The sequence below is a fragment of the Primulina eburnea genome, chromosome 4 (genome assembly GCF_022965805.1).
Source record: "Primulina eburnea isolate SZY01 chromosome 4, ASM2296580v1, whole genome shotgun sequence".
Lineage (NCBI taxonomy): Eukaryota > Viridiplantae > Streptophyta > Magnoliopsida > Lamiales > Gesneriaceae > Primulina > Primulina eburnea.
In genome coordinates this window covers 45,300,134-45,322,784 of record NC_133104.1, presented here as the reverse complement: position 1 = coordinate 45,322,784, position 22,651 = coordinate 45,300,134, and the positions used below count along the sequence as shown (strand labels likewise).

At 33.9% G+C, this 22,651-nt stretch overlaps 3 protein-coding genes and 1 pseudogene across 3 annotated transcripts; all 4 read right to left on the bottom strand.

The window, feature by feature from the left end:
* Positions 1 to 3,698: 3,698 nt before the first annotated feature.
* On the bottom strand, positions 3,699 to 6,749 carry LOC140829556 (ACT domain-containing protein ACR4-like). The gene is made up of 7 exons (XM_073192867.1): positions 6,515 to 6,749; positions 6,294 to 6,339; positions 5,959 to 6,073; positions 5,788 to 5,855; positions 4,704 to 5,300; positions 4,444 to 4,548; positions 3,699 to 4,373 (listed from the first exon to the last, which is right to left on the bottom strand). Exons 1-7 carry the CDS (start codon positions 6,586 to 6,588, stop codon positions 4,026 to 4,028), a joined length of 1,353 nt encoding a protein of 450 aa, XP_073048968.1. The 5' UTR covers positions 6,589 to 6,749; the 3' UTR covers positions 3,699 to 4,025.
* A 3,717-nt stretch (positions 6,750 to 10,466) lies between these two features.
* On the bottom strand, positions 10,467 to 11,421 carry LOC140830367 (glucose-6-phosphate 1-dehydrogenase, chloroplastic-like; annotated as a pseudogene).
* Positions 11,422 to 12,612: 1,191 nt separating this feature from the next.
* Positions 12,613 to 15,214, bottom strand: LOC140829555 (uncharacterized). Its single transcript, XM_073192866.1, has 4 exons — positions 14,528 to 15,214; positions 13,568 to 13,808; positions 13,243 to 13,360; positions 12,613 to 13,088 (listed from the first exon to the last, which is right to left on the bottom strand). The coding sequence occupies exons 1-4, from the start codon at positions 15,094 to 15,096 to the stop codon at positions 12,997 to 12,999; spliced, it is 1,020 nt and encodes a 339-aa protein (XP_073048967.1). The 5' UTR covers positions 15,097 to 15,214; the 3' UTR covers positions 12,613 to 12,996.
* Positions 15,215 to 16,005: 791 nt separating this feature from the next.
* Positions 16,006 to 21,254, bottom strand: LOC140829554 (sphingosine-1-phosphate lyase). The gene is made up of 15 exons (XM_073192865.1): positions 20,960 to 21,254; positions 20,840 to 20,885; positions 19,798 to 19,949; positions 19,656 to 19,715; positions 19,127 to 19,351; positions 18,891 to 19,032; positions 18,547 to 18,597; positions 18,371 to 18,462; positions 18,060 to 18,186; positions 17,387 to 17,402; positions 17,172 to 17,279; positions 17,032 to 17,086; positions 16,807 to 16,953; positions 16,576 to 16,654; positions 16,006 to 16,318 (listed from the first exon to the last, which is right to left on the bottom strand). Exons 1-15 carry the CDS (start codon positions 21,163 to 21,165, stop codon positions 16,196 to 16,198), a joined length of 1,629 nt encoding a protein of 542 aa, XP_073048966.1. The 5' UTR covers positions 21,166 to 21,254; the 3' UTR covers positions 16,006 to 16,195.
* Between the last annotated feature and the right edge of the window lie 1,397 nt (positions 21,255 to 22,651).

Below are 22,651 nucleotides of genomic sequence, written 5' to 3'. Positions count from 1 at the left end.
AGACTCATATTTCTCTCACACATTGACCCAAACAACATTAATTAAGTCTTAAATGATGAATTTTGGATAAATTCTATGGATGATGAACTCGAACAATTTGTTCGAAATGATGTGTGAGATCTAATTCCAAGACCTGAACATTGTAATGTGATTGAAACTAAATGGATTTGTAAGAACAAAACTTATGAGCCAAGAAATTTGTTAGAAATAAAGTTTGGTTGGTTTCTCAAAGGTATACACGAGTTGAGGAGGTTGATTTTGATTAATCTTTCGCTCATGTAGCTCGCGTTGAGTCAATCCGACTATTGGTTACCGCTGCATGGAATATGAGGATTAAAATTTATCGAATTGATGTGAAAAGTGAAATTTCAAACAACTTTTTGAATGAGGAATTTTATGTAAGTAAACCAAAAAGATTTGAAAATTCACGCCACCTGGACTATGTCTACAAGATAAAGAAGACATTGTATGGATTGAAGCAGGCTCCGCGTGTATGGTATTGTAGGCTGACTGAATATTTGCTTAACATAGACTTCAAACGAGATGATGTTGATAAAACTTTTTTTATTCAAAGGTTGAAGGATTAGATACTCACATATCAAATTTATGTGGATGGTATAATCTTTAGTAATTTTATCACTATCAATGAGTTATCAGACTTGAACTTGTGATATTTGAATGAAACCCTGATTTTCTTGATTTTGAATACTAGTGATTTTCTAGTGAATTAGTGATGTTGAGGCAAAAAAGAGTTTAAGTATGGTTAGTTTGAAATTTAATTGCATAGTTACCGTTGAGATGCAAAATTCAAAGTTGGTTACAAAATGAACGGTTTTTTTACTGGGTTAAATTTTGTTACCGTTGGACATGAGATAAAAGTTTTGATTAGCGGATTATCTGATTTCAGAATAATTATAATTGGATGCAAGTGTATTTATTTTACCATCTTTCTATTCATTTTCTATTTGTGATAATTAATCTAACTTTTTCTCTTAAATATGTCTTTGCGCTCACTATCAGCATCGTAAATTTTATCTGAATATCTTGCGTTTATCCCATAAATTACAGGCTGTCAATATGATCCGCATGACATAAAAAGTGAAATGGATGCAAGCACTGTTTTTCCACCATGTGCAGCAACACCGTGTAATGATCCTCAATTCTGAGAACAGTTCAACCCCCTACTGATGGTTGCAGTCACAGAAGAACAAGTACCTCTAGAATCAATTTCTTTTGGCCAGCTGGGAAATGAATCAATGTCGAGAACTTTCCTGATTTTGAAACACTCAATAGAGTTTTTCTTGCTCTGCCTCAATTGCACAAATAAAAGGGTACCGTCCTAATTTGGTTCTATAAAATAGATTCAGACACAAAGGTGAATCTTCATCTACTCCCTATCTACTCGACATGGACTTAATCTTTGGTGATGATTCAGATGAAAAAGATTTTGAGTTGGTCGCTCGACTAAATAGCACTATAAGTCTGCAGGACAGTGGTTTGAATGAGGATGAAGATAGCTCTGACTCTGAGGAAGAAGATGTGTCTATCGAGGGACCGAGCAGTGTTGCTGATGAAAAAGAGCCACTTGCCCAGTTTCTTCTCAAATTGAGAGAGGAGAAAGCTCTAAAGAAAGTACATACTGAAATTGAATAACCTAATGCAAAGATGCAACATGAATTTGATGACAATATGCCAGAGAAGTCTGATACTTCTCGCTCTGACTCTTCGGAACATAATGCAAAAAATGATGATGAGTTAAGTGAAGACTCGGAGGATGCTGATGATGATATATGTATGACATTGAGGATGATGATGACATCACCTCAGACAACATCAACACTTAAGTATGACTTGAGTAAGTCATTCTCTCAAAAATTTTACTCAGAATTTTCATTTTCTATTTAGCCTATCTATGTCAATCGTGGGATTATTGACGAGAAAAATGTGGATGTTGACGTCTATGGAAGGAAACACTTTATTTTGTTTCTCAAGAATTAGGGGCTTCTGTTGACAGTTACTGTCATGGCTCCATACTGCCGGAAACATATTCTAGAATTCTTTGCGAAACTCTCATCCATTGTGGGTGATGAAATGTCTGTTAATTATGGAGGAGTGTATGTACGCAATCATGTGTACCGATTTAGTCCTACTGTGATTAATAAGTTTTATAACACTCCGACTGGTTAAGAAGAAAGTTTGCTCCCTGGCATTCATGAAATAATTGATGTTCTCACTGGAAGATTGATTCGAAGCTTTCCTGATCTGGAAAAATGAAAATAAAAATCCCAAGGCTAAAAGACACCTAAAAGAGTTAGTTGGCTCAGACATATTTGAAAGTATTTACAAGTAGTTTGGATAATTTTGGGCACAAAAAACCTAAGACCCATTTCTATTTGGTCAACATAGAAGGTATGGTATCCCTCGGGGGTTGATGGGCTCGGTCTGTCCGACCAGTGATGCGTACACTTATGGGGCATGCCTGATCCCTCTCTAATAGCTAGCCTTAGGTCGATATCTAAGTGGAAAGCCAAGACCCCATATCAGGGTCGGCCTTCTTCCCTCAATCAGACTTCATTGGCTTTCCATTGCCTTAGTCTTTTTTATTTTTCCACTCGGGTCTCAAGGGGACAGGGTTTGGGACTCTCCTCCCCACTCTCCTTTCTATTTGCATATAAGTGTTCGGAAGGCCAGGCTCGGATACAAAGGGGCCATGCTCGGGTATGGAGGGTTTGGGCTCACTTACTTGAGACAATGGATCATCTAGATAGTCCATCAATTCTTGTATGGCAGACTCATCAGGAGAAGACGTCCCTACCCTTAGACTTAATTAAAATAAACAAACTTACTGAAAGGGGTTTGTTGGTAAGTGGTTTGGCGTACGGAATGTTAGTCGGGAAAGCTCTCGAATTTGGCATGGTAAGAGCTCGGAAAGAAATAAGGATGACTATGGAAAGGTAGAAGCTCTTATTTATAGTCGGAATAGGGTCGCGTCAAACCGTCCGATCATGATGTAATCAAGGGTCCAGATTTTGTTGGGTAGCTGTATAAACGTCTCGGGGGCTGTCAGAGAATCTCAGTTGTTCGTTCATGAACGGTTCAGATCCACATCTAAACCGTCCAAAGTATCACGTAAGATTCAACAAACACACAACAAATACAAGTGGTTGAGCAAGAAGGGCTCGAGATCCGACTAGACTTTTTAGTCTAAACTTCATTCTTCTTTTAGACTAAAAGAGGAAGGTACTATTGAAGTCCCCTAAAATTGTTATGTCTGGACAGATCCAAGCCCCTCTCAGAATTCGTTTTAGCCCAATAAGACCCAGGCCTCATCGGGTATTAAGGGCCCGACTACCGAGCCCAATTAAAATCTCTTTTATAATTATCTTGAATTACTTGCGTTTTATATAAATCAATTCACGCAGATTACATTTTCATCGAATTAGTACAGTGGAAGCATTTTTCTTAGAATTTAATGGATTAAACAAAAAATAAACATCATTTTATTTAATAGGTCTTTTTGTGAGACATATCAACTCTGTCCATATTTACAATAATGAGTATTACTTTTGACATGAAAAGAAATATTTTTTCATGAGTAACCTAAATAAGATATTTGTTTCACAAAATTGATTCGTAAGACCGTCTTACGAAAGTTTTGTGTTTATTTATTATAATTATATTCTGACCAACACAAGCTGTTTCAAATTCTCAACCACATGAATGATTTTAATCACAAATTACCACCATACCTACCAACACAAATCAACCAGTACTAGAAAAACATGTACATATATTATACTTTGGTTTGACAACCACCTTTGGATTCCCATCGTGAGAGTGGTCCAATAAATCTCAAATACAGCAAGCATACTATTAGTCCGCCCCGTTCCAACAACAGCTTCACCACTATACTAGGAGAAAGGAAGTTAGGGAGAAAATGAATGGTATTCACAATTCCCTCTAGAATTCAATATTCAATATAGCTTCACCACTATACTATACTACACTATGTACAATAACCAACATCAGGAGCACGATTTTATTAGGCCTAGATTGTACAGGAACTTTTCTGATCTAGAGCGGAACAAACTACCTAAAGAGAATCGCGGGTTCTGCTGCTGTGGCGGTGAAGTTGAGTGCGTGTCATCATTTACACGAAGTATAGTGAGCCCTATTTCTTTTCGAATAGCTTCAATTGTTTCTCTTTTCACCGGATCGCCTGATGCATCTGTCACGTAGAAAGAATTTAGTGCCTGCGATCCCCTCGTCGTCACCTCTGCTTGGGTAACAGACAGACCATTCTCTCGAAATATACGAGTAACATCAGATAGCAGACCAATCCTGTCCTCGCTACATAATTCAAGCCTTATACCCTGAGAAAACAAGAAATGTGTAAGGAAGACAAGGGATGAAACTTGAAGGGAACTCGTGCGGTTGAGGTACCTCGGATGCTCTCCTCCTTATCCCTGCTTCCAAGCAATGAATTACACGTTGTCTCTCTGCTTCTGAGCTAATGGGACGCCCGTCCATATGCCTGATGTAATATTCCTAGCAAAGAAAGAACACGAAGACAGATGATAACAGTTAAATTGATGTTGCTTACGCGGTAATTTTCAAGAAACTGATAGTAAATTAAATGGTTTCCTAGTGCTAAGATTTTGAAATCGAGTTTTAAACAAAAATTAGACTGAATCCGAGAATACCTGTTGAGCTTCTGGTCCTTCAGCAATTATTGTACCATGAAATACGACGTACTGCATATCTGTTAGGGTGCATACAGTATCAAACAGCAGCTTAGGCCGGTCCGGACAGATCAAATTCACGACAGTGTATCCCTTCTCCAAGCAGTTCTCCACCGTCACAAGAGGTCTCACCACCTCAGGAGTCGCACCATTCCCCTCATGACTGTCATAATCTCGATCAGCATACATCATTTGGTGCAGTCTTCTCTGCGTATGCGTAGAACCGACAGAAACCGCAGTATTAGCACTTCGCTTATCCCTGTCTCCTTTCAGAACATAAAGTAGAAGCTGTTTTATATTTGCAAGTCGATCAGGGTCATCTATGGCCAATCCATTTGCTTCATCGGTTATGTAAACTACCGATGCCATTCTTGAATTATGTGTCCATACTTCAGCAGCAACTATATTGCACTTGAGATCAGTAAGAACAGCAAAAATCTCGGAGAGCAGTCCGGGTCTGTCTCGGCCTGAAAGCTCTATAGTTGTATGCTCTGCGGTGGGTTGCACACCAACAGATCTTGTCAAGGAACGGAGGCTCTTTCCTTTTGTAACAAGTGACTGAAATACAAGTACACCGTAAATGTTTAAACTCTAATGTATTTCGACAAAATATATAGTGTGATACCAATAATCAGATCAAAAACATAAAATGGCCAGCAATACGCTGATATCCAAATGGGCTAGTATTTCTTGAAGGCCATCAACTACGGAAGGAACACCCGTTTGTAGAAAAAAGCCTAAATGAGAAACAGATCACGCTATCTTCGTCTATTTCCATCTTACCCTCCTTGAAAGTTAAGAGCGTATATGTTCGTTTCCCTTTTGGTCTAGAGGAAGAAGAGAAATATAAAATCCGAATTTAAGCAAATAAACAAATGAACTAACAAAAATCAATTCCCAGTGACAACACAACTAATACCCATGGACAAAAATAGCCACCAATTAAGCAATGGTTCCTTTCCTAACAGTGAACATGAAAGCCAAAGTTAGATATTTAACATCTTGCAAGCATTTAATAGATAGATTCTCGACTGCCAAATAATACCTGCTGGATTCGTTCTGAGATGATGTCCTCGAAGACTTTATTTCCATGCTCATCGGTAACATGGAAAACTGCATACCACAGTTAAATACAAGAGAATTTAATCAAGTCTGAAAGAATTTCAACAGAATCAAATCCGATGAGCCTAAGAAAAAGAAAAAAAATTCAAGCCACCATCCATAAACCATTCCCCATCTGAAGAAATGTAGGCCCTTCTTATTACAAGGTTCAGATCGATAAGAACTTGTGCCACCTCTAACAAACTCCCTCTCTTATTTGCACTGTCAACCTGAAAAATTCAGCATTAAACTGATGTTCTTAGACAGATCATGCATACAATAATTTTCTTGATTCAATCCAGTGGAAGACATCTAAAGATATTCAATTATTTTTTTCCAAAAATTATGAATTTCGTTATTTACATGCATGAATCGCGTCTCTGGGTCTCTGTCCTGATTCAATGGAATTAAAATTGGAAAAATTAACATACCCAGAAAAAATTCTCATACCTTGATCAAAGTTGCTTTCTTGTCTGATGCATTGTCAACAGTAACCCTACAGAATTCCATATGAAGAATTATAAGATTCACGCATCAAACCTTTTTCGTAATCTCAACAAAAATTAAATTGAAGCTACAAAGCTTGATATTGGCACATGTATAAAACACAAAAGCATCTCAGTCAAATCCCAGGAACCCAAAATTCAAACGCAATTCGCAGGGTAACCAACCTTGGCGGGTTCATTCTAAGAACAAGCTTTTCATACGCATCATCAACGGCGAGAGATGAAGACCAGTAATCCATTTTCAAGAAATAATTTTGACACAAAAACAGAGCTATAATTCGGACAGAAAACAAGAAAAGATCCGGGTTTCTACTTTGTGTGATAAAAATTTTCTGGTGGGTTACGATCAGAGTAAGGAGCTGAGTGGTGATAGAAAAAAGTTGAATTAATCTTGTAGATGCTTTCGTGTTATATATATATATATATATATATATATATATATATATATATATATATATATATATATATATATATATATATATATATATATATATATTCTTCTTTATATATTTATATATACTAGCAAGAAGCACGTGCGATGCACGTAAATATTAATTATTTAATAAAAACTAAAATTTGATTTTTTTAAAAATAATTTGATTCATTTTTTTATTTATATTGATTTAGTCTTTTGTCATATTAGACGAATAAATTAATTAAAAACTTATATACTTTACTTTCAAAATTGTTTCTCAAATTGAAATTCAAGTCGTTAATTTTAAGTTATATAATAAATTATAATTAGCATAATATATAGAATGAATTGAACTGAAACAAAATTTGAAAATATATATATCTAAGAACCACGTATAAGGTATAATAACCTAAAAATCAACCAGATTATGGATTTTATAAATGCATAAATCATAATTTATATAAGTGAAACACACTAAGGACAAATAATTGTCAATTTAAAATATTTATAACTAACTCGTCAAAATATTATCAAAACTAATGAAATAATAATAATGGATAATAAAATATAACCTATAATACTCAAAATTTGCTTTTAAAATTTGTTTTCAATCATTTTTACACGGTTGAAAGATTTTCTCAAACAATTATAAATATTAACCACGTGAAAAGTGTGAAAGACGGTTCAATATTTCTAATTATATTTTCAACCAGTTGACAATCTAAACAACAAGATATAGTTTGAAGAGTTAGTCTCATGTGAGACCGTCTCACGGATCTTAATCCGTGAGACGGGTCAACCCTACCCATGTTCAAATAAAAAGTAATATTCTTAGCATAAAAAGTAATACTTTTTCATGGATGATCTAAATAAGGGATCCGTCTCACAAATACGACCCGTGAGACCGTTTCATACAAGTTTTTGCCTAGTTTGAAATGTAAAAACTTGTGAATAGTAAAGACACGAGAATTTTATGGATGTAAAACACTCACACGTCACTCCTTCCTCTGTAAAAAGGATTCCACTAAAATATATATATATATTTATAAGTGCGACTAAAATATTTAAACTTCTTATTATAGCTAACTATTTTAATTTTTCTATCAGATTCGTATTTTATGATATTATTAGTATATTAAAATTCATAATTATTGATATAAATTCTAATAAATAATTTATTAAATTCTTTACTTTCAATTCTTAGTTAAAAAATAATAAAATGTATTAGTATTAAATTTTATATTATTATATTATTATATACTTATCATGTTATTGTACTATTGCATATATAATTATTTTTTTCTTATATCTTCATGTGATACTATAATTTATTACTTAATTAGAAACTACACTAAAATATAATTACAAAATTGCATTAAAATAATAAAATTACATGTAGAAAGAAAATTAAAAGGATAAAATATTTAAACTTAGTATAAAGATGGATTATTTGAGAAAGTTAATTTAGGAATTACATTTTATTCTTAAAGTGATATAAATTATTACAATCAATGTATATTGTAGTGATAATTCATTAGCAATTGTTAGACTATTAATTATATATGATGTGGAATAATTAGACTACTAATTAATTATATATTAGGTGGAATAAATAAAAAAAATTGATATTTTCTTTTTACACTTACAACAATTAGAAATTTACAAATATATCTTTATTGAATTTTTGGATTTGTATTGATGAGGATGTCATTTTTATCTTTTGACAATTGAAAAAATTGTCAATTATCTACACTTACGTATGTTTATAGATAAAAAAAATATATTTTTATTATCAAACATATATTCATTTTTAATGCATAGATTTCCCATAAATTATGTAGAAAATTTCCATGCAATTAATCTAACAACACACAATTTAAGGGGATGGTAGAAAATTTACAATGAAAAACTTTGTTATTATTTTTACACTTTTATAAGTATAATAGTTAAATATATATTCTTTTAATATTTTTAATGATTTTTTAAAATTAAAAAAAGCTATTGTTTTAATATTTTTTCTAAGAATTATGTATCAAGAAAATATTATTTCTCTAATGTATTTTTATTATAAAATATTTATTCAATTTTTATATAACATTATTTTCAAAGATTCTTATGTTGCAATTTTTTATTAAAAAATAAAAACACTATTTTAATCCTTATGTATTTAATGATTGTGTAATTTTCATGCAATTAATCTAACAATACACAATTTATGAGAATAGTAGAAAATTTACAAGGAAAATTTTGTTATTCTTTTTGTACTTTTATAAGTATAATAGTTAAATATATATTCTTTTTAATATTTTTTGTAAGAATTATGTATGAAGAAAATATTATTTTTCTAATATATTTTTTATTATCGAATATCGATTCAATTTTTATGTAATATTGTTTCCAAAATTTCTTATTTTACAATTTTCTATTAAAAAAATAAAAACACTATGATCCTCATGTGTTTAATGAGTTCAAAAAATAAATACCTCAATTAAATACATAATCAATACATTACAAATCCATTATCCCAAATTTGTCTCTAAATTTTATATATTTTTTCCACCAATGCCCATGCAATTAATACAAACAATGCATAGTTTTTGGGCAATGTAGTAAAATCACAATCAAAAAACTTTGTCCATCATCCACACTTTTATAGGTATATAGATATTCTTCTTTCTTTTCTTTTTTTTTAAGGACTTCTTCTTCTTTTTAAGAGAAAAATGAAATGATAATTCACGTTTATATTTATCAAAAGCCTCTTGAATTAACTATATCGGATCGTTATTATTAGATTACATATTTTAAAAAGGAATATTTGATAATAATATATTATGCATGTCCAAAGTGAAGCTAGTTGGTCAACACCACTCACCCAAAAGTCAAACCAAAATCATTTGACAATCTCACGGGTTGTATTTTGTGTGAAAGATTTTTTATTTGGGTCATTAATGAAAAAATATTATTTTTAGAGTGAGTCTCATGTGAGACCATCTCACAGATCATAATATGTGAAGATGATCATGAACCAATTTCTTTAATAGAATAAAATCAAACCCATCAAAAATATAATTGTGTATCAAATACTCAATGAAAATGGGTGAGATAACTACGCTTTAAAGCGAAATCATTCCGACGGTTAAGTCAATAAAATATTTGGGAGAAAAGGTATTGAAAGTGCATGTAAATAGCGTATGAAATATGTATAAAAGATGTATGAAAGACATACATTAATAAGGCAAAAACTTATATGAGACGATCTCATGGGTCGTATTTGTGAGACAGATTTCTTATTTGGGTCATCCATGAAAAAATATTATTTTTTATGCTAAGAGTATTACTTTGTATTGTGAATATGGGTAGGGTTGACCCGTCTCACATATTAGGTCCGTGAGACGGTCTCACATGAGACCCACTCCATTAATAAATGTTATATGCTCTTTATATGGAGTGGATCTAATGTGAGACCGTCTCACGGATCTTAATCTGTGAGACGGGTCAACCCTACCTATATTTATAATAAAAATCAGAACTTTTAGCATAAAAAATAATACTTTTTCATGGATAACCTAAATAAGAGATATGTCGACCCGTGAGACCGTCTCACACAAATTTTTGCTCTTTATTTATAGGTAGAGTCCTAGTCAATATAAATTTTTGTAATCTATGACAACTAGATTTGTCAACTGTCCATGTAAAATTTTGTCATATGTCTAAAATATAATCGATCGTATCATCATCCTCCAATTCTCTGAGGCCTTCAATGGCATGCAGAAGAGATATCTCATATGCATCCGGTATGATCTCCTTGGAGTATATATCTACACAATATATTCCACATCGAGACAGTTTTTGAGGTGTTGTGTTTACTCTTACTCAATATTCAAAGTTTCACCATGATGATTTGTAGCGATGAGTAGAAATTCTGCAAGTACCTTGATTTATACAGAAGATTAAGATTACTGCGGTCCAATCTCATTCCAAATCATATCCAGGCACTTTGCAATCTATCTTCAGATAAATCGCTTCATCAGGCTGAACGCAGATCACAAGCTCATTTTGTAGTACGTAAGATCAAGATCAGTACCAAAGTTTCGGTTATAAATAACCAGGAACATGTCTAAATTGTATCAGCCCTGAAAACGGTTACGAACTGGCACTTAGAAAAGAAGTTTGCGAAAGTTAAAGAAAGGAAAACAAAAATAGAATTGAATTCATGTTCGTCAATTTCTAAAGTTAGCTTATGTAAAGCCTTTCCAGCTTTCATTAGAAAAGGATCTCCTTCACATCTTGCATTATCTATGAAAAGTGCTGCGTGCTTCAGCAAAAGTTTGGGTAAACTGTCTTTGGGTACAGTTTTGTCATCCGTATATCCTGAATTTAAGACACCTTCTTTCGCGTGACTCTTGTAATGTCTTATGACCATATCATCGACACGTAAAGTTCTCGTCGAGCGTAAAACTTTCACATGTTATCCATCAAGAATTCATTAATGATCAAATTTTAAAAGATAATATACAAGTTTTCAAAGCGAAAACCTTTTCGTTTATGATATCTTCTGCATCCAAACTGACTGTGGTGTTTCCATGGCAAAGAGGGCTACTATTGATTTTGCATAATTATTCCGTAAATATTTATCAATGTAAAGTTCCAAAGACATGAAAAAACTAGTTTAATCTCAATCATACAAGAAAAATTTGTTAGAAAAGGCGGCCGACAAGTCAACTTGTGGTTTGGACTTTTATTGACTCTAATGTAAAATAATCTTTATTTTTATAATATTTTACGATTTTATTCAATTATGGCATTATGTTTTATCTGTAAACTCATGCAAGCTGCATAGAAAAAGTCCTTGAATATACAGTATGTATCATGAGATATGTCTCTCAACGTAAGATCATGAAACTCATTAGGAATAGTACTGTATATTCTAAACGAATTCCTAGTCAAACAAGTCGTCTAAAATAAGGATAAAAGTTGATTGAACTTGAAACTAGCATATGTGATATAAACGTCATGTTTCATTGACAAATGTATGAAGATGTCCATTCATACAGATGGATAATCATATGATGATGCACGGAACAACCCTCCCTCGTACTGTTCAAGGGTTCTCACTTATCGCGATTATTGTTATACACTGTTAGTCCTTTGACCCGAGATAGTGTAGAGCTTGCACTTTGAACCGTTTATCGACTCTATTGATGGTCATCAGGTGACGAGGTTGGGTGTAGTTTCGAAATACGTATGAGTAAATGCATTGTAATTGGGGATTCGTTATTTGTCTACGGGTAAAGATATCATATATGTGGTCTGATGATTTAATAGTGCAAAAAATATGTGACCAGGGTAAGACATGTCCCAGTTGCACATACTGTGACAATATTACTCAAAGATAAATCACATCGTTATTGGATTTATATATAATTCTCGATATACTAATGGTTGCTGATTCGATCGAGATATATGGGTTGAAGGGTCAACCCTATCGATATTCACAATAAAAAATAATACTCTTAGCATAAAAAATAATATTTTTACATGGATGACCTAAATAAGAAATCTATCTCACAAAATACAACCCGTGAGACCGTCTCATACAAATTTTTGTCTTAATCCAGATGATATTTTTTATTAATATTATTTTAAAGATGAAACATCTCTCACACTTAACTTAATAAAATATATTGACTACAATTAAATTATTTTATAAACTTTAATAATAGAACCCAACAATAAATTAATTACTATTTATTTTAAAAAAAAAAACTAGCCTTTTTTAGTTTTGTATATTTTCTAAAACACGAGGTTATTATACATTTTAATTCGTTGGACTTTAACTATCGTGCAATAACCGATGAAATATCATATATTTTTTACGAAATTATCCTGAGATGTCCAATTTCCATATAAAGATGAGAAATGTCTGAAAACAGCGAACGACCTCAAAGAAGAATAAAAAGAACCACTAAAACGAGCCGGCCTAACTTACCAAACTACTCAGAATCAAGCATCCTCTATGTTGGACCACAAAAAAATATGAATGACTCCACAAATCTAAGAAAAGAATCGACCATGGCATGAGCATATCACAGCTTCATCTCTCCGAAAATTTTGAATAACTAACACTCCAATCCTACAACACCTCTGAACTCAAAACCCGCAAAACTGAACCGGCCTAAAGAATTTAGGCAGCTTCTCAAACCGTAGAAGAAGTTGATAATCCTCAGATGGTTTAAAGAACCAAGGTAACTTTTTCTTGAGAGGCAGCCACCAAACGTTGAGCTATAAGTGGTTCATAATGATCAGCCCCGGCTCCACACCATCCTGTGAGAAAAAGAACAAGGGGTTTTTATGATCTCGAGTGCAATTTAAACATTATAGCTAGTAATAAATTGTATGCTTCAAGCTTTATGTTTTCAAATTGTGCACTAGGTCGTTAGAAATGGTAAATATGTGGTCACAAAAAATAACCACTTACCAGTTCCTTTCATGAACAAAAATAAAGGAGGCTCGCAGATTTCGTTTCTCGGATGATGAGGTAGGAAGAAAACACAATTTTCCTCATCAACCATGGCATCAGATCCATGTGCTTGCACCTGTCAGTTATGAACCAACACTTAAATTCGACATCAACAAGTTACTGAAATTCTCTAATATGAATCTGAAAATAAAGCCAAGGGCAAGGTATAAAACAGAAACTTGCACAAACAAATTTCTTGCTAGTTCTATAGGGAATAGGTCCCAACCATGAAGTGATGCATCATCTTCAAAGATACCCCAAAAAAAAAAAAAAATCCGCTCACCACAAAAATCTCCCTTTTGTACTCCGTTGCAAGACATTCTATTGCAATGTCGTCGCCGAAGGCAGCCGCATGGCCGTATCTATTCTCATCTACAGTTAATAAACCATCCTCAGTATATTGCATATTGATGATATCATATTCATCATGGGATGAACCAGATATTGACATGTACTTGGCCCAACTCGGACCATCTTCCACAGCTATACATCTTTCTTTGTAAATAGATTCGGCAGCCAATTCTCTACATTAATCAATCACAAGAGCAAAAATCAAATAATGAAACCACCGGAACCACATATATATTAATGCATGCTAAAAAATGAAAAACTCCACTCTTCCAAAAGCAGCCAAAAAGCAACATAAAAACGCATCATGGCATCATGTCTCGGAATGGATCCACAAATTTGGATGGCAGGCATGTGCAACACTCCTATCTATCAATAGCTAAGATATTACGCAAGAAACATGACAAAAGCCCTAATTTCTTGACCAAAAAATAACGACCGAAAAAAGTAATTCAAACATTCCATGACACTTTAACAAAAAGATTTCCACCAGATGGGAATTGAAAGTAAAGTACATTCATAGGTGACAAACTAAATTCAAAATGATAAATTTTAATCCACAGCTCAAAATGAATCAAAGCTTGAGAGCTTGATGTAGGATTGCCTCAAAATCTTCAAAGTTATTTTCTTCAAAAGACCCTGATAACTTGAACATGCAGTGACCTTGCCCCTTTCCTGAGAACCAAACACCACCTCAAGAAAATGAGAAAGAACACAAAACGTGACCAGCATTTTCTTTTTCTCTACAATAAATCAAGAAATTTAAACGGGTGCGGAATCAGCACTTTCCGCCACCGGAGTCTAACCACAGTAACAGATCCGAAGAGAATAGCAGCCATAGAGATAACAAAAAAATAAAAGAAAAAAACAGATCAGGGAAAATTTAGATCTTTACCTCGGCATACCGATCTGGACGAGCTCATCAATGGCCGAATCCATACCCACGCGATCTTGTTTCTTCGCCAGAAACTTCAGCTCCTGCAGGACATGAACTCCCCAACCGGACTTCAGATCCGGCGAGTACATGTGCCGAATCACCAAGTCAATGGATCCTTTGGTTCCGTCGTCCGCAGATCCAAGATCCTCAAGGAACCTCCTGACGGTCTTCATTCTGAGTTCACGCGGCAACACATCTACGCACATGGACTTCCGCACGGCCGTAAAAAGACAGTTTCCATCCCCGTCCACCTCGCCCCCATGCATCAGCCTGAACACGATGTTCAGGTTCTTATCCTTAGGGTGCTTCCACAGGACCCCCTTGCTGTAGAGACGAGTGAGATGTTTCTTCTGCTGGTCTCCCAATCCAGGGACATTCTCCCAGGACGAATCAGGACAGGTAATCCCCGTCGGCGGCGGCAGCTGGTTTACCACACGGTCAACAAGATCAGAAGACGGTTCTGCAGTGGGGTCACGCCATGGGATTACCGTCGAAGACGCCGTCGAATCACGTATCAGCTTCCCCATTCTTTATTTATTTTTGTAATTTTTAATGTCAACTCGTCGATTCGATTCGATGGAGAAAAGAAGACGAAGAAAGAGAAAGGTAACGGATAGATGTTGACAAAGCAGGAGAAGGGTTAGAGAACACGTGGGGCTATCGTAGTGGACCATCTATAAATCGGAACCGGTAATGTCGATGTTTACAATTTTTAAAAAGTAGCAGGATTTTGGTATATTGATTGCTTGTAAAGTGCTATTATTATTATTATTATTATTATTATTATTATTATTATTATGCATTATTATTAGAATTTCAATATAAATAATTTTTAATATTTTCTAAAAAATAATTAAAATTTTGAGTCAAAATTTATTCGTCTAATAAATAAAAAATTTGATTTTTTGAGAAATATTTATTTATTGTTTAAATAAACAAAATAATATATGACTTTTCAGATATATATTATATTTTTATTAAATAAAAATATTAGTTTAACGACAGAAAATCGTTATCCTTATTCAATTGTTATTTCAAATAACATAAACATTTTTTTATATAATAATTTTTATAATTTATAGATATTCATTATATCATATCCATAATTTTAATAAATTTTCAAAACGTTAAAACTTAATTTTAATAATTAATTACTTAAAAAAAAATATGTGCTTCAAGCAATTAGTTGGAATAATTTGATACACGTATAAAATATTTATATACAGGCGCGCGGTACTTTCTATCTGGAGTAACTTTTGGTATACAAATATAAAGATTTGATTAAATTTTTTAAAAAAAAATTCAGGTACAAAAAATATTTTTAAAAATGAAAAGAAAAGGAAGAAAAATTAAAGCCCGGATGATTTCACGGAGACCGAAATTTGAAAATTGGTAGCAAAAAGTAAAATATACGAGTTTTAAAAAAACAAATGAAGGAAAAAAATGTTTTATCTGCATCTTATTTAGGAAAAAATGTGCTATGCTTGTTCGAATAATATATAGACGATATTACAGTTCAACAATTATACGAACAACAATGTGAATGACATCACATATATATAGCGTGAAATTTTAGGATTAAATTAAAAATACGAGGAACCGAGAGAAAGCATGAAAAGATTGGAACTAGCACGAGGTGTCCATAAAATCCACCAACAAATCTTTAACCATAGCTCTATCTGGCATTTTTCCGGCAGCACCATATATTGGAGCCAACCCTCCATCGAGTGGACCTGGATTGGCTTTCACCTGATGGGATGACAAAGAGTTAATGGTCATGAAAAAAAACTCTCGTGTCAATTTGCACAGGAGACTCTGCATGGACGTAAAACTGGGAGCAAGAGGGAGTGGTCATACCTTGAAACGAACAAAATTTAAGTAAAATAAAAATTCTATGCATTATATTTCATTACAGAAATGAAAGTTATGCCCCAAGCATGACCCTGCCATCATCTCTAAGTCTACGGTCATACCTAGCAGGGGAGAACAAAGGTGCTCGCACTTACTGTTTGCACGGAATCTTTCAGATCCTTCAGCAACTCTTCCACGACATGTACGTGTTGAAGAGTCACGCAAATATGAACGCTGGGAAGAGGTTTTCAAAAATGATCAAGCAGGAAGAATGAATCAAATGAAATCAATAATTAGAATCAAGACACATCTAAACGTTAAAAACCATAACTTGGCACTTATTCTCGCATGCCATGTGTTTCTCCAGTATTTGTTTTACTGGTTACCTGTTAGGTCTTTGCAATGCATTTAAGTGCCAGCCTTTTGAAGACATAATATCATTAACTTCAAAGATGTCCAAAATGTCTGATCCAAAAGCCACAATTGTCATATCAGGCTTTCCAACGACAAACAAACCATGAATCTCCCGGACTCTACAATTAAAGAAATAATAACACATATGGACCCAGTATGATAATCAAGATGTTCAAAGTTGTGACGGTATATAATACCCCCTCTCGATTTTCTTCGAAGTTTCCATAATCTTCCTCGTGTTCTCCAGATAACCTGTTTGTTTTATCCACAAATCATTATAAATGACACACATTTGTTTTGAGAGTCTGAAAAGCAATGGTCTAAATAAATGGCTAGCCTTCTAGCCCGAGAGACATCATTGCAGCCCATGCACCAGCAATAAGACCTCCAGGTCTGCTTCCAGCAATTGTTGGAGAAACGTAAAGCCCACCAGTCCATTCAGTGACTAAATGTTGATGAAGCAACACATGAGTACATATTAGGAGATATGCTGATGGAACGCAACTGTCACTTGATGAAAAAACTATAAAGTTCTGAAGGAAATTAACATACCAGCAACAAATTGATGCTTTACAGGAAATCCAAATTGCCAAGCGATCACCCCGACAGGAACCAATATTTATATGTATATATATATATATATATATATCAAAATTGAAGGCAAAAAAAGAGTATAGGCTATGATGAACAAAGGGGCAAATAATCCAACAGAAAAATGAAATATATTTTGCTCACAAAAACCTCAATGGACACATACATATAGACATATTCATGTTAGTGTGGATCAGTGAGTGGCTAAGATTTCTCCTTTTCCTAATTTACAGTACAAAAACTACTATATTCTGTTGAGTAGTAAGTTAAATCAAGTTTGGCCTGAACGAAATTATGGATAAGGTGAGTAAGAAACTTTAGATAGGTCGTATAGCATTTAGTTATCTGGGCTAAAAAAGCCTCGCCTGGATTCAGGAACCAACTAGTTGATTAGAAAAAGCAGCACACAAGAAGAACAAAGTATAGATGGAGAACAAAATAGTTTTGGCACTACATAGTTAACTCCATAGGGACATCAATAACATCATAATTAAACGGAGCAAAAATGAGCAAAATGCTTGCGTTCACACATAAGATAAATGGAAGTAGAATGCTTTTCCCAATAGACAACGAGAGGCAAGTTTTACAGCCCTTTCAAATTATGGTAAAAAGAGCAAGTGATAGAATGTATTACCTTCCGTATGTCATGATTCCTATATAAAACCACACTTGTCCCTTTAGGCGCCAGTCCATATTTATGTACATCAACAGACATAGAGGTTACTCCTTGGACGGAGAAATCAAATGGAGGTATAGGATACCTACGAGGCAAGGGCAAACAATTATAAGGAAGATTGAGGAAAGAAGAAAAATAGAAACCAAAAGAAAGGTGATAAATCATTTCTTATAATCGATTGGTTTCATAATGGACCAAATTGGCAGCAAAACACTAACATCAACAATACTCAAGGAATGCCAAGTTAGCGTAATTAGAACCAAACATACCCAAGCTTACGAGCAAAAGGCAATACAAAACCACCAAGGCAAAGGTCAACATGCAAACATATCCCGAAAGTAGAAGCTAGTTCACCGAGCTCCTACAACGGCAACTGTCACTTTAGCAATTGTTAAAAGAGAAAGGATTGCATAGGAATAGCGAACATTCGGTTGTTTTTGCATGCCTCAATTGGGTCGATTATTCCATGAGGGAAGCCGGGTGCCGATCCAACAACCTGCAAGAGATGAATTTCGGATATAATCCTGAGTAGATAAAACAGGCGTAGTAAGAAGGAGAGTAATCTCGTATCTCAGATTAGAAGGCATACGTTAAAGTTCATTGGAACTAAATTGCAATGGACTTGAACATATGAAGTTGCTATCGGCTTCGCCAAAGAAAATAGCATAGTCAACCATTCAAAATTTTAAACTTTAGGTTGTGTTTGCCATGAAGTTCAACAAGAAGCTCCAGAATAACCAATGCAATAAATTAAGCACCCCATAATAGTTATCACATAAAAAGTCTTACCAATATGGTGTTTCGGTTAATACACCGTTTGATTGCTTTAACATCAGCTCGAAAATCTTCGTCAACAGGAACACGCAACAATTTGATATTAAAATATTGCGCAGCCTTGTCATATGCCGAATGTGCAGAAACTGGTATAACCCTATTTTCAGGTTAAAAAGAAAAATTATTATTTATTGGTATAAATTCGAAGATCTCTAGATAGAATATGACAAAAGATAGGCAAAAAAACCAACATTTCCGGTCTAGTTATGCCCTTTTTAACTTTCATGTAGTCACGTGAGGTTTTCATAGCCAACAATATACTTTCTGTTCCTCCTGATGTCATATTTCCACAAACTTGTCCTCCAGAAGACTTTTCCTTACTTCCTAGTATTGCAGCAGTCATTGCAACAACTTCCGTTTCAAATCTTACGACACTTTGGAATACATCTAGATGCAGGGGATTTGTATGCGCAAACCTGAAAGAAAATTTAAATTTACTGAGAGACTAATCATGTGTGTGTTACAATCAAGGACATCATAAGAACTGACTGGTTCAAAAATTTTGGCTATTTATGGCAAATGATGTCTCAACTCTTAGGGAAAGGAATCATACATTGATTATTGCCAGGTTTATGGTTTTCCTCAGGCCACACACACACCAACTGAAGTGAAGATAACTTCTATGATGGGGTAACAGGTGAACCGTTCTTTAGTTTATTTAACCAAAAAAATTTGATGAAGGCAAGAAAAGAATGTAAAAACTGGATTTATCTTACTAACATTGAACATGCCTCGTTTATCAAAGAAAAGTGTCCTTCCTGTTCATTTCCAGCAATATAGCTACAGAAAATACATGAAGTTAGTAACTAAGTTGATGAAAATGCAGTATGGAGCATAAAAAAAATACGACCCCGATACATACACTGTACCAGAACATTTGCCCTGCCACACCACATCCTTTTGTTTCTCATCTTTCATTTTGTCGATGACCCCACCTCCTAAACCAGCCAGGGGCAACCCAGTCCTCCAACCATCTCTTTTAGATTTGCCAGAACTTTGTAACTTGTTCACAACCTCCATGCATAGAGAACAAATGTAGCAGGTGAGGGTGTGTACAATCAATAAAATGATAAATAAAAATGTGGCAGACAGATAGTTAATAACCTCATGGACGTAATTAAACTGCAAAATTTAAAATTCTGCATTTAATACTTCGATTCAATATGAGGATGCAACAGATAGATACAGAAGTTAATTTGCTGAATTGAACCAGAGAAGGCAAGATGACATTAGTGAGGCTGCACCAAAGCATAGGTTTTTCGAGCACAAGTTTCAAGTGAGTCTAGCTCAACCACAAATGCAAAAGCTCTTCAACTTTGCAAGCAGGTAAGTGAGCTTGTAGATATGATGTTTATTTCATTTTGATATGTTACTAGTCTAGGAATGAACTTATATAAAATTGTATTATTTTCTAAAACAGGAGCATTAACTGCATTGATGAGCTGGAGCTCAAGATCATGAAGATGATCAAGATGGAGTTCAGAAATTTTCAGAGGAACAAATGCAACACAAGAATTATACCAGTGTGGAGGCTATAAAGAAAACATCCTACGCACATCCATATTAAATGCTCCCCAAAAAAAATCTTGCAAAATCACCTGTATGTGGTCCTATTAAAAATTTCACATAAATTCTGGATATTTTAATCATGCACATTAAATGCTCCCCAAACAAAAATCTTGCAAATCACCTGTATTTATTTCTCGATAAAAAAACTGTATTTTGTCCAATTAAAAATTCCAGTACGTGTATGCCACATTAATACTGAATCGATAAAAAAAATCGCCTCATCAAATGAAACAAACCTCAGAATCATAAAAAATAGTACTGCATAAATAACTTCTCGATAATCATCATAAACTCCAAAAAAAAAAACAAGAAAAGAAAAGAAAAAGAAAGCTTACCTTTTGCTTTTCAGCATCGATGTACTTCTTGACACCAGGAATCGACCTCATAAAATATAAATAAATATAGTCAACAATTACCATAACGCACCCAAAAAAATCACATAATAAGAAAATTACTTGACGGCGATCGTGACGAACTCGAAGATGGCGGATTTTAGTCCTCTGTCGGAAATCACAGCAAGAATGGACCGAAGAACACGAGCGACGAACAGTGTAAAAATAAGAAAAAATATGAGCGCAAGAGGCTCGAATTGAGACAGAAATGAATTCACCGAAGCTCTAAACTGATTCAGAGGAAATAATAAAAGCTCATCAAAGTCCATGGTTGCCACCAACGCAAGTCTGAAGCTTCCTAATCTGAAACTTGAATATGCTCAAGGTGTGAAATTATCATCTGTTAATGAGATTTTTCGATTAAAAAATTAAAAAATAATGTCTCAATTGCTAAATTTTCGTTCCTTTTTACCCATCATTTTATGCATCTTACTAGATTTGAAATTATTATTATTATTATATTTTTTCGGAAGGAATGGGTGATATTATCAAAAAAAATTTCGACATTATTTTGTCTTTTAGCTTTGGGGTTGCACTCCATTATCTCAACGGAGACTGGTGTTTTTATTAATGCGTTGGGCCAACTTTTATGAGATTAGTACATCATACAAAACTAAGACGTAATCATAAAACTTAATTAAATCAAATATATTTATTATCAGAATAGAAACCCATAAATAAATAACACAAATCATGATGTCCTAACAAACTGATAAACCTCCTCGGAAAGCACGGTCTCCACTAGTCAATGCCCGATCCGCTTGGCTCATCCCACATGTGACATGTCTCGTGGAAAAAAGATGTCCAAGATTAAAATCAAAGACACGAGCCATCTAATCATCCAACATGTAATGTATGTGTAGACAAACCTATATATGCAATTGTGTATGCATGAATTATGAACAGGTAATCAAGGATCAAACTGCAACTCAAGCTCAATCCGTGTCTGGGCGTTTAAGTGTGTAGCAAGCACGCTAATCCCTCGAGTCAGTTGGTGTCTTTCACACTCCTGTCGAGATCTTAGACATGCAATGTCCCAAGTAATTGTAGCATGTTGGTCCATAGAGTTGTAGCATGTTGGTCCATAAAGTCAGTGGGTGGCTCATGATACTCGATATTTCATGTAAACATTGTTGAGCCTCCAAAATGATGTATTCATTTAGCTCGTGCTTTGGTGGGGATCTGATTTGAAGGATGAATTTGATTTGGAGATTGATTTGAATGATGGATTTGAAATGATACTCATGTTGGGTGTATTTCAAAATCATTATAATTAATATTGCATATACATAGATTAGCAAGAGGTGAATTTGAAATTCACCCAACATTAATTAATCCAAGCAATCAAATGGTTTTAAAATCCATGGATTTGCTTCAAATCCTTTTATTCAAGCGCGAAGTTAATGATTTAACAAATAATATCTACGCAAACATTAATACGTCTTTCTCCATCTCCCTCTCTAACATATCATTTTCTATTTAGATCTAGAGTTATTTTAATTATTTATTGAATGCAGCCCAATTTTGTGGTTCTTTTATATTGTAGTGATATAAAAAGCTGCAAGCAATAGAAAATTATTGGCTTCTCTATTCTTCATAAATTATTTTTGATAACTGTAGTGTCCTTATCCGAGCTACTACTAAATAGACTAATAAAATGCACAATCAAATTTGATAACAACAATTAAACAATGTAAACCAAATAACTTAATCATCTTATAACACAAACGAAAACATAAAAAAAATATCAATTTT

What these genes read in the sequence shown, in the direction of transcription:
- LOC140829556 (XM_073192867.1), bottom strand. Translation starts at nt 6,588, where the DNA reads ATGGATTACTGGTCTTCATCTCTCGCCGTTGATGATGCGTATGAAAAG. An exon ending in AAGGACCAGAAGCTCAACAG is followed by an intron (nt 4,549 to 4,703) that starts GTATTCTCGGAT and finishes TTTCTTTGCTAG; the next exon opens with GAATATTACATCAGGCATAT. An exon ending in TAAGGAGGAGAGCATCCGAG is followed by an intron (nt 4,374 to 4,443) that starts GTACCTCAACCG and finishes TTGTTTTCTCAG; the next exon opens with GGTATAAGGCTTGAATTATG.
- LOC140829555 (XM_073192866.1), bottom strand. Translation starts at nt 15,096, where the DNA reads ATGGGGAAGCTGATACGTGATTCGACGGCGTCTTCGACGGTAATCCCA. An exon ending in ACAAAAGGGAGATTTTTGTG is followed by an intron (nt 13,361 to 13,567) that starts GTGAGCGGATTT and finishes CATAACTGACAG; the next exon opens with GTGCAAGCACATGGATCTGA. An exon ending in TTTGTTCATGAAAGGAACTG is followed by an intron (nt 13,089 to 13,242) that starts GTAAGTGGTTAT and finishes TTTTTCTCACAG; the next exon opens with GATGGTGTGGAGCCGGGGCT.
- LOC140829554 (XM_073192865.1), bottom strand. Translation starts at nt 21,165, where the DNA reads ATGGACTTTGATGAGCTTTTATTATTTCCTCTGAATCAGTTTAGAGCT. An exon ending in TTAACCGAAACACCATATTG is followed by an intron (nt 18,598 to 18,890) that starts GTAAGACTTTTT and finishes CATCTCTTGCAG; the next exon opens with GTTGTTGGATCGGCACCCGG. An exon ending in GCATTGCAAAGACCTAACAG is followed by an intron (nt 16,655 to 16,806) that starts GTAACCAGTAAA and finishes ACCTCTTCCCAG; the next exon opens with CGTTCATATTTGCGTGACTC.